This window comes from Bos indicus, chromosome 11 (assembly GCF_029378745.1).
Source record: "Bos indicus isolate NIAB-ARS_2022 breed Sahiwal x Tharparkar chromosome 11, NIAB-ARS_B.indTharparkar_mat_pri_1.0, whole genome shotgun sequence".
Classification (NCBI taxonomy): domain Eukaryota; kingdom Metazoa; phylum Chordata; class Mammalia; order Artiodactyla; family Bovidae; genus Bos; species Bos indicus.
Genome location: NC_091770.1, coordinates 92,326,704 through 92,344,458, shown reverse-complemented (window position 1 = coordinate 92,344,458; position 17,755 = coordinate 92,326,704). Strand labels below are relative to the sequence as shown.

The 17,755-nt window shown below is 55.3% G+C and overlaps 1 protein-coding gene across 15 annotated transcripts in view; it reads right to left on the bottom strand.

Annotated features, from left to right (window-relative positions):
• Positions 1 to 17,755, bottom strand: part of DAB2IP (DAB2 interacting protein) — a 212,022-nt gene that overhangs the window by 33,369 nt on the left and 160,898 nt on the right. Inside the window, exon 1 of one of the 15 annotated variants that reach the window (XM_019970746.2) lies at positions 16,791 to 17,297. The exons of 11 other annotated variants lie outside the window; for them this stretch is intronic. In XM_019970746.2, the coding sequence (XP_019826305.2) occupies positions 16,791 to 16,963 (173 nt within the window). In that variant the 5' untranslated portion in view covers positions 16,964 to 17,297. Of the gene's footprint in view, positions 1 to 1,196; positions 2,144 to 8,212; positions 10,750 to 16,790; positions 17,298 to 17,755 lie in introns of those variants that run through there. 3 more of the 15 variants (XM_019970750.2, XM_019970753.2, XM_019970752.2) reach the window with 3 other exon arrangements.

The window sequence follows — 17,755 nt, the reverse complement described above, 5'->3', positions numbered from 1 at the left end:
AACCCCCACCCCCAGGGACCCTTTTCCTTATCTGAAACAGAAAGGACTCCTCTGTCTCAAATGGAAATAAATGGTAACAAGCACAGAGGATGGTCTGCAGGGAGAGGCACTCCCCAAGCGTTGGAGTCATGAAGAGAGGGTTTCTCATCAAGGCCATGTAAGCTCAGCTGCAGCCCTGCTGGCCAGGGTCCACCTCACCCTGGGCTCCTCTCCCCCAGGAGTCATGGTTTCCTCAGGCAGGCCTCCTTGGCACCCAGCAAAACCTTCAACACCCAGCAAAAAGCACCTCTTCTTCCAGGCAGCCTTCCCAGACTCCCTGGGCAGAGATGGACCCTGAACCCTGACATTTATCAGGCTGTGCTGGAAGACCCCTGGCAGAGCAGTCTCCTTGCCAGGCAGGAGGCTCCTTGTTGGGAGGGCGGCATCTGGAACAGGGCTAAGATTCAGGGCCCCGGAGTTCCAGGACCAAGGCCTCGAGGTCAGGTGAGTTGTGGGGAGGGAAGGAGGACGGCTGGGATAGAGGAGAATCCTCCCTCAGCCCTCAGATGCTGGTGAGCAGGAGAAGGGACAAAACGACCCAAGCGTTGGTCTCGGGCAGCCGCACCCCAAGACTGTCCCAGACCCAGCTGATCTCTGGACCCTCAACAGTCCCCAGCCCCTAGAGATCCCCATGTCCCCCTTTCCCCATCTGGGCCAGCTGCTCAGTACATCTTTACCTGTATTCTCCACGCATGGAATCCTCACAATTCCCATAAAGGAAGAATCGAGGGATGCCACGATTCTCAGGCCATAGGCAGGAGAGGCGAGGCCACAGGGGAGGAAGGCTGCCCTGCCCTGCCCTGCCTCTGGGAGGTGTCCGGGTTCAGGCCTGGGGGCAGCTAAGGAGGGGCGGCACCCTCCCACCGGATGGGCCCCTCTGCCCGCCCCTGCAGGCCCGCAGTGCTTCAACCTGGGCTTGGACCCGCCCTGCAACTCTGCCCCCGCAACACCCCCAGCAAGTGACCCAGACTCTCCTCTGCGTCCCACCTTCCCTCCAGTCTCTCTCCCCCAACAACGGCCTTCTTTCTCGGCCTTCAAAGCCCAGTCTGAACGTGGCCATCATCATACCGTCCCCGGTCTCCCTAGACAGATGAGCGCTCACACCCAGGCCGGGTGGCTGAACACCACTCCGTACACTTTCCCACCCGACTCCTTACCCGATTCTCATGAGAACCGTCAGGACCGAGGGACTGCGCCTCAGAAAGGCCAGGCAGCTCGCCCAGGATGGCACAGGTGGCAAGTGGCCGAGGGGGACCCGAGTCCCACCCGGCAGACTCCGAGCCTAACGGCATCCGCCCGAGCCTCCATCTCCCCGCTGGCGGCCTTCTGGGGCCACAGTCAGCTGACCTGCTCGCCGTGACCCCTCACTCCAGGTCAGGGAGGAAGAAACCAGGGGGCTGGCCGGGGTCGGACAGCCTGTGCCCAGGGCCCAGGGAAACTTGGGCTCGCCATAGGCGCGGGTGGAGCTGGGGCTGGAGATATGGCCAGGCCCCAACAGCAGTCCATTGTGAGGGCGGGCAGCGGGAACAAGGGGACATTGTCCTGGCTCCAGGGCCTCGGCCTTATCTGATAGCCTTCCAGCCAACCCACGAGCTGTTTTTCAACTCCATCCTTTCTTCTCTGAAAAGGTTAGTGACACAGAAGTTTAGCAAATTCCCTATTATTTCAAGGAGGGAGGAGACTTGAAAATAAAATGTGTGATAATTAAAAAGCCCTATGAGACCACACGGGGAAGACGTTTCCAGCTGCGGGTGGGGTTAGCGGAGCGTGGGACTGGATGGCCTGGAAAGCCAGAGGCTCAGAATCGCCTTCCAAATCTCAAAGGGGCAGAGGGAGCTGCGGTGCATGCCTCCAGCAGGCGGGGCCAAGAACAGGATGGGCCGATTCCAGCTAGACAACACTGTCCCTGGGATGGGTGGGCCAGCCCAGTTTGGATTTAGAGGAGAGGGCACGCTGTCTCTGGAGGCATTCGAGGAGCTGGAAGCTTTACATATGCCGAGGAGGGGCTGCCCGCGCTGCTGGGGACTGTTGGCATAACAAACCGGCAGCAGAGTAAGCCCCAGGGGTAAACACACAGCCACACACCTGCAGCTGGGAACAGGCAGGAGAGCCTAGTGTCAAGGGTGCCGGGTACAGGAGCACACGTAGTCTCCATTCCCTGTGAAACACACAACCCTGAGGACTTTTAACATGTTGTCCAGGCCTCAGTGTCTCCGACTCTAAGTAGGGAGGGCTGACATACCTTCCTCCCAGGGCTGCTGTGAGGCCAACTGAGGTAAGGCCGGGGAGCCAGGGTCAATGCCAGTGGCCACAGCGGTTACGCAGGCTGGCCCCTGCTCTATTCACTGCCTCATGCCAGGCAGCCCTGTAAGGAGCGAGGGCACAGCTGTGAACAGGCCGATTAAGGGTTACCCGTGTTGTATCAAGACTGACGTTTCTAGGGTAGCTGACGCTTCTGACATCTGGGGTGGCGAGGTGGGGGCTTTGCGGGCAATTCTCTGTTCCTTTCCCCTGACCACTCAAACCTCCTACCTTCGCCAGGCATGCTTCCCCCACCCGTAAACAAACTGCACCTACCCAAATGTTCTGGGATGCTTTCAAAAACAAACAACCCCCCCCCCCAATAAAAACTCTTAACTTCCTAAAGTGAAAGGATGAAAGAGGGTGTCTGGAGGGGGCAGGAGACCCCACGGAGGGGCCAGGTGAGCCCCTCTGCCTGGGACTCTGAGCACAGACTCCCCCAACCTCTCACTTTCCTGCCTGTGTGGTCTTGGATCACGGCCCACAGCCAGGCCTGGAAAGGGCAGACACCCTGGACAAGGTTGGTCTCCACGGAGGAGGCGCCCACTGCAGGGCTGGCAGGACCTGTGGACTCGAGTCAGGTCAGAACATGCCAACCGTGCTCTCGCCTGTCACAGGCAGGCAGGTCCAGGGAGCTGTATCCACAGGGGAAACAGCGGGTCCTGGGCACAGTCAGGGTGAGGGCGCTGACCTCCTGGGAATCAAGCAGCAGGACACAAACAGGGCAGCACCCCCCCTCTCCCCCTACACACACACCCAGGATATCCAGCAGAGTCATATCTTCCCCAGGCTCGGCCTGCCCTGTTGGCCTGGGAACCGCTGGGGTCCCAGGGGCGGGGAGAAGAATGCAGCTGTCTGGTGGTCCCCAGGGCCCTGGGGAGACAGAGCCTGTCCTTAAAAGGCAGGGAGGTTGGCTGCCTGGCCTGGGAAGGTTTCCTGGGATGACAGTGCCTGGAGGCATGGCCCCTCTCAGCCAGGGTTCTCGCCATCCAAAGCCAAGGAGCAGATGCCAGCTGTCACTGGAGCTGGTGTGACCCTATCCCCGTGCGCACACTGAGCTGGGAGCTCCCTGGGCTGGGAGGTGCCCGGTCTTTGGCCTCGCCCCACCCTGGAAGCCTGCACCTCCCTGACACCGCAGGGCTGAGCTGGAGGAGGAGGGTGTGTGCCCGTGACCGAGACAGTAGGACAGGATGGCTCATCACAGGCCCACGGCTCCATGCAGCCCAAAGCCTCGCTCCCATGGTGCCCCGTGTACACTGAATGAGTGATGCCACGGCAGCCTGCACTCAACAGACACAAAGCGCCTACCACATGCCCGGCTCTGCCACAGGTATTCTTTCCAAGGTACACACACCATCAGATGGTCTTCTCCCAACTGAAAGGAGGGATCACCCAAGCAGGAAGGGGGTAAAGAACTCAACTAGACCTGATGAACCCTGGCTCATGGAGCGGCCCTCCCGGGACACAGCCTGTCAATCCACAGGACTGGACGCAGCAGGCTTCAGGACACCAGAGGAAACTGAGGCTGGGAGAGGAGGGGCTTGGCTGGGGGCGCAGCGTCAGGAAGTGAAAGACAGGAGCCCAATGGCCCGATCGGCCTCTGCTGGGACAGTATGGTACCCACCCCACACCAGGCCAGGACAGGCCTGGAGGTCGGGGATCCAGTCAACCTTGCACCCTGGCAGGGGCCCGGCCCTCTCACTGGGAGGGGAGGGGAACCTGGCCGGCGGGTCCTGGGCTCCTTCCTCTTCCTCTCCACCTTTGATCTGCTTGGATCAGCAGGGCCCTGAACAAGTTCTGAACTCTCTCCAGGCTGCTGCTTCTTCACTTCAGAGACTATAACCAAATCCCCAACATGTCAACTCCCCATTAACGTAGGGACCACATGCTAACCACATCCATTCCTCCTCTGTCACCTGCAAGGCAGTCAGCGATACCTCCTTCCCTGTTGGTGACCTGACCCACGACAGCTTGGGGTGAGGCCACCACTGTGAGTGGTGTTGATGGCAGCCCCCCGAGCAGGAGGGGCGCCCCTCAGCATCTTGACCATCCCCCACACCCCCTTTCTAATTCTGCAGCCTAATGGACTTTTCAGAGAACATTCAGGAACACATTTACCTCCTCACATCCCCATGTCATTTTGCGGGGGGAGGGTGGGTTGGGCAGGAAGGGCAAGGGGCACACAGAGAGAGAAGAAACAAAACACTTTCCATCTATTCCCCCAAGTTATCCTGCAGCCTGAATAATTTTGGGTTTTTAATCAATAGCTGTCAGACTTGTCAAATTACTTTGGGGACCGCAAAGCAGTTTTTAAACATTCATAAACCTCAGAAGAACAGCGAAGTGCCCTGAATTTTAAGAGAAGAGCATCTGAGGAACACTCATTGAACAGGATGCGATTTGGGCAAATGGAAAGTGAGGTGAGGGCTGGGTGCTCCTTCTGCTTCTGAGTAGGGATAGCTCCCTACCTCACCCCACCCCCGGTCCCCAGGAGAAACTGTCCAGCCTCTCAGCAAAACTAAGCAGAGTGACCCCCCAAGCCCCAAGGTCCCCGTGGAAAGCACCCCAATGTAGGAGCACGGCACCAGCCCCATCTGGCGCACCCCACACTCGCCAGGCCCAGAGTACCAGGCTGCTGCCCGTCCGGGGCTGGACTGTGAGCCCCTCCACTTGGAGGACCCTGATGAAGGGACAGTGCTGTCCCTCCCTGTGAGCCCAGGCTGCACCCCGCTCCTCCTTGCACGCGTGAACACGCCCCTGAATCCCCTTGGCCCCAAGGATCGCACCGCGGATCATGTAGGGTGCAACTAGCTTACGACTGGCTCCCCCACCCCCACCGGGACCATAAATACCTCCAACAGCTGCCTCGGGCCCTGGGGACTCATGACCCAAGTGGGAAAGGATGACGAAATGAAAAAGAAGCGTGAACTGAAGAACCAAGGACTTCCACTCCCCAAGGAAACAACTTCCTCTCTGGCTCATCTAATTCCTCCCAGCTGTCCACTTTCAGGAAGCCCTCCTAGGCTCAGTGGACCCCTCTGAAGAACGTCATCATCTCCCCTCTCCCCTCCACCACCCGAGACACAACTGTCATGCCAGGTGGCCTTCTGGTGCATTCACATTACGGTGACAAGGTGACCTGGGGACTGTCCTTCCCCCATGCCTGGGCACTAAACTTCCTGCCTCAACCAAAGACAGATCAATCGTCAACACAGCCCAGCTCCTGGCATCGTGTGGCTGTGACTGGTCTAATGTGGTAACCTTCCTTAAGAACACACACACGTACACTCCTCTGCCTTCAGTCAAATTCATTAACCCGCATGCCTCAGTTTTCTCATCTGTAAAGTGGGGGCAACACTGCCTTTGGGGTTACGGGTGTAACCTGACATGCAGGAGCCCTGCTTTCCTGGGGCTTTCAGCCCCTTCCTGCCCTGCAGCACTTCAGCTTTAAGTAGGTACCTCCCAGTCCCTATTTAAGGAGTGACGGGCATTGTAGGTTCTGGCTGCTGCTGCTGCTAAGTTGCTTCAGTTGTGTCCGACTCTGTGCGACCCCAGAGACAGCAGCCCACCAGGCTCCGCCATCCCTGGGATTCTCCAGGCAAGAACACGAGTGGGTTGCCATTTCCTTCTCCAATGCATGAAAGTGAAAAGTGAAAGTGAAGTCGCTCAGTCATGTCCGACTCTTTGAGACCCCATGGACTGCAGCCTACCAGGCTCCTCTGCCCATGGGATTTTCCAGGCAAGAGTACTGGAGTGGGGTGCCATTGCCTTCTCTGTAGGTTCTGGCAGCAGTGTCCATTTCCTGTCCTGCCACCGCTTAGGACAGGGGGCTCTGTGGCTTCAGGGAGACAAGGGGCAAAGACACGAAGGAGAAGGGGCACCAGGCCGAGGGAGCGTAGCCCTCAGGTGGGCCTCTCAGCTTTCTCACCTGACAAGTGGGCTGCCCTCACCTCCAGGAGCCTGCTGCAGGTTGTTACGCTAACAACCCCACCCTGGTTTGAGCTAACCCAGCACCCCAGTATACAGTCACTGGGCGCCTCTCCAGTATGCCAGCGCTGAGCCCGGGGGGCCTAGGGAGCCCGGTTCCCCATCCTCCCAAAGCCTGGCATCTGGGAGTCCCAGCGGGGCCTCAGAGCTCCGATTCCCAGGCTGAAACTCGCGTGAGACAGCTGGGTGGGTGGCTGCCAACAAGCCACCAGCTCCCAGGTCGCAGGCAAAGGCACAGACTCATGTCAAGCCCAGGGCAAGGCTGCCAAGTTCCTCCTGCTCCTTGTGACCTCAGCGATTCTAAGCCGTCCGTGGCTCTCCAGCACCCCACCTCACCCATGACACCCTGCACACCTCGAAGGGCCCTGGCGCCTTGTTTAAAGGACTCCATATCACTGCCACTTAGGGGGTCCAGCGACCCAACCTCAGTTAAGAAAACACACCGTGAAGCCTTGAGGGGCTTCCCAAGGCCAGAGAGGGTGCCAGGCTCCAAGAGCCCACCCTCTTCTCCCACCCCACACTGCTGACTCTAGGATAAGCTAGCCCTGCCTGTCATTTGCCACTGGCCCACGGGATTCCGACTAGTAAGGCCGTACACTGTATATACAGCCTCCGAGGCACGTCCCAACTCAGGCATCCTGGGTTTTGCACCTCCACCTAGAACACACGCAGGAGGCTGGTGAGCCTTACCCGTCGATGCCTGGCTCAAAGACCACCACCTCCATGCTGCCCGCCCATCCCAGCTGAACTGACTCCTCCCCCCAGGGCTTCCCCTCTACACTCCGCTCCCCCGGAAGCAGAGGCTCAGTGAAGTCCAGGAGCTTGCCCAAGGTCACAGTTCACAGGCACTGGGGCAAGGGCTGGAGGCCTGGCATCTGGGCTCCAACTCCAAACTCTTTCCACTGCCTGTCAATGCCTTTGAGACTTTGACCAAACTTACAGAAACTGTGCGATCAAACACACCAACTTTCAGGTAACTTAGAAAAGTTGTGAGTCACCAGAGAGAGCTGGTGTGTCACCTCCTGCGTCACCTGTCTGGAAAACAGTGAGAAGGCCACCTAGCTGGTAGGGGTCGGCAGCCCCCCAGCCATGGCAGTGAAGGTGGGCAGGGTTTAGGACCACAGATACCTGCAAGAAGCCAGGCATAGGGCTGGCTTCACCTTCAGAGTGCTGGCTCACTCTCCTCCACAGGGCAGTACGAGACAAGCCAAAACCCCTATTTCCCCCGAGAGGAGGTAACTTCCTGGGCACACACTTCTGCATCACAGGCTCCTGACAACTGTTGGAAGCATTTAAGTTGGAGCAAAACACACCCCAAGCTCAACCCACGGCCGGCCTCCGGATCAGGGACCAGACAGAGGCAGGGAGACGGAGAGAGAGAGAGAAAGACTCCAGCTGGGGGCCGGGGCTGGGGGAGAGCTGACAAGGCCCCTGAACCCCAGCACAGCTCCACCCAGCGCAGCCCTGGACTCGGCAATTCTGAGCAAAGGCCGGGCTCCTCATTTCCCGGTTCTCGGAGCAGCCACAGCAGCCCCTGGGCCTGCTCACGGAAAAGGGCCACTGACACTGGATTTCCTCTCTTTTAAAAACTAAAAACAGCAACAACACTCCTCCGTTTCTCGCTTTTTTGGCGGGCCATCCTAATTGCTTCCACATTCTGGGCCGGCGGGAGATGCCTGCAGCGGGGCAGAGACACCATTGCTGGGGAACAGCCGAAGCCCTCCCAAGGCCAGACACCCTCTCTGATGGGCCGCTCCCACAGGCCTCAGTTAGCTGCTCCCTGGGCCCGAGAGGCTGCTCAGGGGCCAAGGCTGGCGGCTACCCCCCCGCCCTCTTCCTCGGCCTCCCTCATCCCGACCTCCGCTCGGGCCATCAGGTCACTCACCATCCCTCAGTGCGGCCACCGGGCTTGGGAAACCGAGGGGCTGGGCCAGCCACCCCCGCTGCCCGCTGTCCCCCACTGGGCCCAGCCAGTCCAACCCCACTCTGGTCCTAGACATACCGCTCCAGCCCTGTCCGCTGGGACTGAACATGGCTAGTTAAACAAAGGCTAAGTTCCAACTCTCTGTAATGTGCTTTTAAAGGGCCAGTGTCCCACTTGGGGTTGCTGAGGACTTAAAGGCACAGCTCCCTTTTTCTGTACAGGACACAACACGGCAAAAATCCCCAAATCCCTCAAAAGTCAGGATCAGATTAGAAGTCTCGGGAAGATTTTAGACAAAATGCCCAATAGTAAAAATCCAAATTCACCTGTTGTTGTTCACTTGCTAGGTTGTATCCAACTCTTTGTGACCCCATGGAATGCAGCAGGCCAGGCTTTCCTGTCTTTCACTATCTGCCAGAGTTTGCTTAAATGCACGTTCATTGAGCCAGTGATGCTATCTATCCACCTCATCCTTTGCCGCCCTCTTCTTTTGCCTTCAACCTTTCCCAGCATCAGAGTCTTTTCCAGTGAGCCGGCTCTTTGCATCAGGTGGCCGAAGTATTGGAGCTTCGGCATCAGTCCTTCCAATGAATATTGAGGGTTGATTTCCTTTAGGATTGACTGGTTTGAGCTCCCTGCTGTCCAAGGGACTCTCAAGAATCTTCTCCACCACGACAGTTCAAAAGCATCGATTCTTTGGTGTTCAGCCTTCTTTATGGTCCTATTTTCACATTTGTACACAATTACTGGAAAAACCATAGCTTTGACTAGATGGCCCTTTGTCAGCAAAGTGACATCTCTGCTTTTTAATATGCTGTCTAGGTTTGTCATAGCTTTCCTTCCAAGGAGCAAGCATCTTTTAACCTCATGGCTGCAATCACCATCCACACTGATTTTTGGAGGCCGAGAAAATAAAACCTGTCAGTGCTTCTACTTTTCCCCTTCTATTTGCCATGAAGTGATGAAACCACATGCCATGATCTTAGTTTTTTAAATGTTGAGTTTTAAACAAGCTGTTTCACCCTTCTCTTTCACCCTTGTCAAGAGGCTCTTTAGTGCCCCTTCATTAATCCTGCCATTAGGGTGGTATCTACCATCTGCACATCTAAGGTTGTTGATATTTCTCCCGGCAATCTTGATTCCAGCTTGTGACTCATCCAGTCCAGCGTTCTGCATGATGTACTCTTCATGTAAGTTAAATAAACAAGATGACAATATACAGCCTTGACATACTCCTTTCCCAATTTGGAACCAGTCTGTTGTTCCATGTCCAGTTCTAACTGTTGCTTCTTGACCCACAGACAGGCTTCTCAGGAGACAGATGAGGTGGTCTGGTATTCCCTTCTCTTTAAGAATTTTCCAGTTTGTTGTGATCCACACATTCAAAGGCTTTAGCATAGTCAATGAAGCAGAAGTAGATGTTTTTCTAGAACTCCCTCACATTCTCTATGATCCAATTAATGTTGGCAATTTGATCTCTGATTCTTCTGCCTTTTCTGAACCCATTTTGTACATCTAAGAGTTCGCTGTTCATGTATTGCTGAAGACTAGCTTGAAGGATTTTGAGTATAGCCTTACTAGCACACAAAATGAGCACAGCTGTCCAATAGTTTGAACATTCTTTTGCACTGCTCCTTCTTTGGGACTGGAATGAAAAGTGACCTTTTCCAGTCCTGTGGTCACTGCTGAGTCTTCCAAATTTGCTGACGTATTGAGTACACCACTTTAGCAGCAGCATCTTTAAGGATCTGAAATATTTCAGCTGGCATTCCATCACCTTCTCTAGCTTTGTTTGTAGTGATGCTTCCGAAGGACCACTTGAGGCTCTAGGTGAGAAGACACCATCATGGTTTTCCGGGTCAAATTTTTTATATAGTTCTTCTGTGTATTCTTGCCACATCCTCTTAATCTCTTCTGCCTCTGTTAGGTCCTTACCATGTCTGTCCTTTAGTGCACCTATCCTTATGTGAAGTGTTTCTTTGATATCTCCAATTTTCTTGATGAGATCTCTAGTCTTTCCCATTCTATTGTTTTCCTCTACTTTTCTGCACTGTTCATTGAAGAAGGCTTTCTTATCTCTCCTTGCTATTCTCTAGAACTCTGCATTCAGTTGGGTGTATCTTTCCCTTTCTCTCTTGTTTCTTCTCTTCCTTCTTCAGCTACTTGTAAAGCCTTCTCAGACAACCACTTTGCCTTCTTGCCCTTCTTTTTCTGTGGGATGGCGACATCTCAAGAATAAGAGTGGGAAAGACAAATTTTTCAACCCTCACAACAGGCCAGCACAACACTCCTTCACGGCAGCATCTCATGACTCCTCACAACTATGCCAGGCAGGTAGCACCTGGACACATCTTTCAGAGGAGGAAGTCATGGTGCCCAAGGGTTCCCGACTCACTCGGGATGGCACAGTCCGCGGCCAGGGCCCAGCCACATGAGGTCAGCCAGGGCCAGGCGTCTTCTCCCACCTGCCCTCTGGAGGCCCCATCTGTTCCGCCTCCACTAGCATCTTTCATCACAGGTGCCCCAACACTGGGCTTCCAGTCTAAGCCTCAAAACCCTATGAGCTCGGTTGTGTTCTTTCCCCCTTCTCACAGATGAAAAGACTAGAGACCATGAGCACGGGAACGGCAGGGAGAGGGAGGAAGAGAAGAGGGAGGTCTGGAGCCCTGCACACAGGCCCTGACAGCCAGGCTCTCCCTCCTTCCCAAACTGGCTCCAAAGTCAGAGGAGGGGTACCCCATCCTTCCAGGCTCAGGGCTCAGGCAAGCTGACCATGGTCCACAGGAAGAGAAGAGGTGGGACTGCAAGGGTGGGGGCCCTCTGGGGCCCCCTAGGCTCCAAGAGTGGGCATAGCCTGTGAGCTGCTAAAATAGGAGCGGGCAGAGGAGAAGAATGGAGAAGAAAAATGGCAACCCACTCCCAGATTCTTGCCTGGGAAATCCCATGGACAGAGGAGCCTGCTGGGCTATACAGCCCATGGGGATGCAAGGAGTCGGACATGACTGAGCACGCACACACACACACAGAGCAGAGGACAGGAGAGACTTGACTGCCTGGGCCTCTGTACCTGGTCTAGCAAGCCCTCCAAGAAGAGTGGGCCACTTCTGAACACCAGGAGTGGGTGGGCAGCCCAGAGGTGCTGTATGGCCATCCTATCACAAAGGCTAAGGCCAGGCACAGTCCTCAGGCCTAACTCTGCAGGGGCCAGGTCATTCAAGGATGTACCACCCTTGGTCTGTTTCTATGGAGCCTAGCAGTCAAGTAAGTCTGAAGCTGTGTACCCTAGTGGTTAGGAACATGGGCTCTGAAGTCAGACTGTTCAAATCTGGACTGTGCCACTTCCAATCTTGTGTTCTTGGACAAGTCAGGTCACCTCTCTGGGCCTGCTTCCCCCTCTGCAATAACATCAACAGCGCTCAGCCCCCAGGGCTTGCTGTGAGGACGCAATAAGCTACAGAACAAAGCTGACTTTCAGGGAGCACTTGATAAAGGCCAGCCTGTTTAGCTAGGCTGAAGGACACTGCCCCAGGATATGCTGGGAGACACAAAGTGGTCACTTTCTGAGTAGTGACTCTGGGCAAGAGTCACATCTTTCTCTGGGCCTCAGTTGATTTCTGTAAAGACGGGGTCCACCCAGGATCCTCAGTGACTCCCAGGCAAGACCACCCTTTAACACGTTCCAGCTGCCCACCCTCCTCTAGAAGCACCCAGGTCACGAAAGGCTGGGCTGTAGTTGGAATTCTTTGCGACCTGAAAACAGGCCCTGCCTCTGCCCCGCCCCACCCCACCCCACCCCCAGGCTAACTGGGATCTGTTGGGAGTGAGAGGGTGCAAAGGCTCCAGGCCACAGGACATGTCAGGAGGCAGCAAAAGGCATCACCTCTCCAGGCAGAGCCCACCTGGCCAGCTCTGGACCTCAGTCTCCCCACTATGAGGAGTGAACCCTCGCCTCCTTAAGAGTCTCCCAGGGGATATGCTGCCGCTAAGCTGCCTTTCTATGGAGGAGTTCAGCAGCCATCATCGGCAGGCAGATTCTCTACCAATGAGCTACCTGGGAAGCCTCTTCTATCTTCCTAGAACCTAAAGCAACTGGTGTGTGTGCTTCTTGGTGAGCAGGGGAAGGAGAAGCGGGGGTGGGGACCAGAAGAATCAGGGATCAGGAGGCAGGAGGCATGCCCGACAGCCCCGGCAGAGCATACGACCGCTTCTGAGGGGGCAGGGAGGGACCTGGGTGCCTTAAACTCACACCATCATCTCCTTGTCCATAGGGTTCATCTGTCAGTAGGAGGTGGAGTGATTTGGAAGTCTGCAGGGCTGAGTAGTGATTCTGACTGTGTTACTCAGCAACTGTGGGACTTTGTGAAAATCCTTTATTTTCCTGTGCCTCAGTTTCTTCATGTATAAAATGAGGAAACAAGCTATCCTTGGAAGAGAAAAGATGTAAAAACAGTGGCTAGCCAAATGCAGAGAAAGCATTTATCAAAACAACTTGGGAGCCCAAAGACTCAAATATCTGAGTGCCATTCATTCAACAGACACTCAGAATCCATCTGGAGACTGTTAGCTCTTGGGCTGTCCCCAGCTCTACACTGTCCCCTCAATGAGCCGAACACATTCTAACTGCCCCCCACCCCACCGTTCCTGCCTCACGGCTAAGTGTTGCAGAGAGATCAAGATCTGGGTCACCAAAATATTTTGAAATAGACCTCAAACTTCTCTGGAGGCCAAACCCACAAAAGCAGCATCCAGAGCGAAGCCATCAGTGCAGCCCAAGTCCAGCTCAGCTCTGGGAAAGGTAGAGGGCCTTGCAAGGAGAGCCAGGCTCACGGTGCTCTCCCTTAGGCGCCTGGACTCAAAGAGCGATCATGTGGGAAGAGGGGAAGAAGGGCAGGTGACACTACAGGGTGGGACTCGAGCCCTCCAAGGAGAGAGCGAGAGAGAGCTCAAAGAGCCACTGGACGTCACTTAGGGGGGCCCAGTCCAGCCCTCCCTAATCTGAACTCTAGGGATCCCGCTCAGAGGATCCTGGGGGAGGCCCACGGCCGGGAGAGCAAGGTGCAGACGGAGGGCATGGGAGCCCCTCACTCGCCCTCCCTGGCTCCCTGGACTGGCCCACTTGCCTCACCCTCCCCGGCTGCCTGGGCTGGCCCACTTGCCTCGCCCTCCTCAGGCCCTGCTGCCTCCTCTTCAACTCACTTCCTTTCTATTCAGCACACACATGGCCCGACCCCCTTCTCCCGATGGCCCCACAGGCGACCAGAGCCAACCACAGTTCCAGTCCCCTCCTTCCTCCACAGGGTAGCTAGCTCCCTCCCTGAGACCCAGGCCGCCACCCTCCCCTCTCCGCACACCTTTCCTCCTGGTCTTGGAGTTTGTCAGACGCTGATGTGGGGGCACTCTTCCCTTGGTGAAACCCTCTCCTTTGTGGAGCTCATCCACTCCTCAGCTTTAGACACCTCCAGTGCTCAAGACTCCAAAGCTTCTCTCCCAGCCTTCCCCTTCCCTGCGCTCCAGACGTATATATCTAAATGCTGGCCTGACAGCCCTTGGACACCTCACAGAACTTCAAATCTGAAATATCTGAAGTGGAGCTTTGTCTCAGGGCTTAATCCAGGAGTCTCAGAGGCCAGCCACCCTCCCTCTCCCTGGCCTTCAGAGCCTAATCCATCAACACACCCCACCACTGCCATTCTCTGCTGTTTAGCTGCTCAGTCGTGTCCGACTCTTTGAGACCCCAGGACTGTATAGCCCACCAGGCTTCTCTATCTGTGGAATTCTCCAGGCAAGAATACTGGAGTGGGTTGCCATTTCCCTCTCCAGGGGATCTTCCCGATTTGCGGATTGAACCCGAGTTTCCTGCGATTTCTTTACCACTGAGCCACTCAGTTCAGTTCAGTCGCTCAGTCGTGTCCAACTCTTTGCGATCCCACGGACTGCAGCACGCCTGGTGTCCCTGCCCGTTACCATCTCCCGGAGCTTACTCAAACTTATGTCCATTGAGTTGGTGATGCCACCCAACCATCTCGTCCTCTGTTGCTGCCTTTTCCTCCTGCCTTCAATCTTTCCCAGCATCAGGGTCTTTTCTAAAGAGTCAGTTCTTCACATCAGATGGCCAAAGTATTGGAGTTCCATCATGTATCATGGAGTTTCTAAGTATTTCAGTTTCATCATGAGTCCTTCCAATGAATATTCAGGACTGATTTCCTTTAGGAGTGACTAGTTGGATCTCCTTGCAGTCCAAGGGACTCTCAAGAGTCTTCTCCAATACCATGGTTCGAAAGCATCAACTCTTTGGCGCTCAGCTTTCTTTACAGTCCAACTCTCAGGTCCATACATGACGACTGGAAAAACCATAGCTTTGACTAGACAGATCTTTGTTGGCAAAGTAATATCTCTGCTTTTTAATATGCTGTCTAGGTTGGTCATAGCTTTTCTTTCAAGGAGCAAGTGTCTTTTAATTTCATGGCTGAAGTCACCATCTGCAGTGATTTTGGAGCCCAAGAAGCCACTAAGGAAGCCAAAATCCTGTCACTACCACCTCTAAAGTCTCTCACACCTGTCCAAGCCTCTTTATCAGTCTGACCCTAACCCCCTACCTGGGAGTCAAGGGGAACCCTTCAGAAACGCAAATCCTATTATTTAACTTTTGGGCTAAAAACCCTCCAATTACTCCAGACAGCAATTTGACTCCAAACGACTCAATGGACATGAGTTTGAGTCAACTCTGGGAGTTGGCGACGGACAGGGAGGCCTGGCGTGCTGCAGTCCACGGGGTCTCAGAGTCGGACATGACTGAGCAACTGAACTGACTAAACTCCTCCCCAGGACCAGAAGTTGGCCGAGTGTGACCTGCCTTTCCTCTGACCTCATCTGGCAACCCCCATCTGCCTCTAGAAGCAGAGGCTTTCCCGCCTCAGGGACTTTGTCCTCTCTAACGCCTAGGCAGGAGCTCCAGTTCCACCCCCTTCTGCTAAATCGGCTGGATCGGCTACAACAGGCCCTGGCCCCCTCCCCACGCCCTGCCCCCCTCACCCCAGCTCCTCCCCACAGAAACACTTGGCTGTTTCCTTCATTATCATCTTGCTCGTTCAGCCAGCAAATATTTATTAAGTGCAAACCAACAACAACAACAACGTGCAGGCACTATTTTAGGTGCTGAACAAAGCAGACAAAAACCCTGACTCACATCCCCCAGTCTGGAATTACTTATTTGTTTCTCCACTCATTTATGATGCTCTGTCTCTCCTGACAGAAGGGAAGCTCTGCTGTATTTCTAAATCCTATGGAAGGGTCCGGCAAGGTGTAAAAACTCAGTAAGTATGTATGAAACGAACTTGTAAAAACAAAGAAACAAAGAACACCAACCCAGAAAAACACAAGAAGTCAAGAGCCACGCCTCTGCCACCTTGAAGCAAGTGCTGCTCACAGCCCGGGGGTCTCAGGCGCACAGGAAAGCTTTCGGTAACGCTCCAGCCCTCCTGGGGGACAGGACAGACTAGAGGCACAGTGGTAGCCTGTTAACTGCTTGAGAAAACATATGACTGTGGGCTTTCCCAGTGGCTCAGCCGTAAAGAATCTGCCTGCAAGGGTTCAATCCCTGGGTGGGGAAGATCCCCTGGAGAAGGAAATGGCAACCCACTCCAGTATTCTCGCCTGGGAAAATCCCATGGACAGAGGAGCCCAGCGGGCTACAGGCCATGGGATCGCAAAGAGTGGAACACGACGGAGCGACTAAACATCAAAGCAGACCTGCAGGATCAGGGAAGCCTCCTGGAGAGGTGACATCTGAAAGAGGCCAACCCTACCCACCACCAAATCTACGAGGAGGAGGAAAACACTCCCATGTTTTAGGGCCCTGATGTTCTTTGCGCTAGTAGAAAAAAGGGAAAAAAACCTTGCTCCAAAAAATTCTTTACTTTTTATTAGTGTCTGGATCAATAAAAGTTTTAGGAGTAAAGCTTCTCTCCTGCAATACTAACCGCCACAGAGACAGCCTAGGATTATTAAATCTGTCTCCAAGAGGCAGTGGCTGGGAGCCCCAGGCTAGGTAAAGAGAAGCCCGAGGGTTGTCGCTGGCTCTGAAACTTGGGGTTTCAGAAACCCCCCTCTTCACAGCCCACCTTCCAACCCCACAGATTCCCTGCGCCTAGATTTCCTTCCCCACAGCTTTGCCTGTCTGCTTCCACCTCCTTGGTCAGTGGGTGTCTCACCATCCTCTCCCCCTGCGCTTAAAGCTCCCAGGAGGACACGGCCTGGCTCCCAGGAGGCAGGAGCCGGTCCCCACCTTCGCTCTTCCTTCCAAGCCCAAGGGAGTCTCCCATTCATTCTACCCGGGTCAGTGTGGAAACCAGGCTGCACAGGAATGACTGTGGGGGATCAACCAGGCCCTGGTCGGAGGGTGGGTGAGGTCCCAGGGCTGGGCCTCCTTGGAGAAACAGCCCTCACACCCTCCAGCCCCCACCCACAGCTATCCAGCCAGCCCACCCACAGGACAGGAAGTTTCCTGCACCTGCTTCCCAGGGCAGAGCCATCCACAGACCTTGGCAGTGGGATAGGCCTCTGGGCTGAACAGGGTCTTGGTACCAGGAGCCCGGGAGCCACATCTGGCTTTCGAGGATGGTGGGATCTCCATACAGAAGCCCGGCCCATGATCTTGCCGAGGCTGTCACAGAGGAGTCCGAAGCCACAGAGGCTCATTCTTGCGGCCGGCATGCACCGAGGTGCCTCTCCTGGCCAGACCTGGGGACCTCTCAGCCAAAGCCAGCAACTAACAGGAGTTGACCAGGTGGGCTTTCCCTTCCCGCAAAGCACACGCTGACTTGTCTTCCAAGCTGAAACTTCAAAAATGACTTAAAAAAAAACACAGCGGTGACATCTAGAGATTTCCGGGTCCTCCAGGGAACAAGTGGAAAATTACAGCCTTCCATACAGGTAACCACATGGCACAACCTCCAGGTGCAAGAAGTCCGGAAAGATACGCACTTCCAGCCAGGAGCACGTCGCCCTCCCAAGGAACACGGGCAGGGTGTAGATCCCGGGACCTAGCCCTGGGTCCTCTGGGAGCCGCTCCGCCCCCAAGGTGCCACACCCTGCCCCAGTCCCGCCTCCGGGCCTTTGCACTTGCCGTTCCCTCCGCGTGGCCCTGGCTCTAGGCCAGGCTCACAGATCAAACGTTGCGCGCCTTACCAGAGGCTGTTCTAACCAAAGGAGTAACTTCCACCCCCCACCCCCAGGTTATCACTCAGCTTCCGGATGACACGGATCTGAAACGCTCTTGCTTGGGCCCCCTCCTCCTCCCCCTGGGAGAATGTCCAGACCTGTTCACCGGTAGGTTCGACACACCTCCGGCCATGCCTTGCACAAAGCAGGCACTAACAGGTGTCCTGAACGAATACTAGCTTTCCTTCTGGCTGGTATGATACAGGCCGGCCAAAGCTGTCTAAGTGAGAGCGGCCGTGGAGGGGGTGTTGACCAAAAGACGGGGGTGCACCCAAACCACCTCCC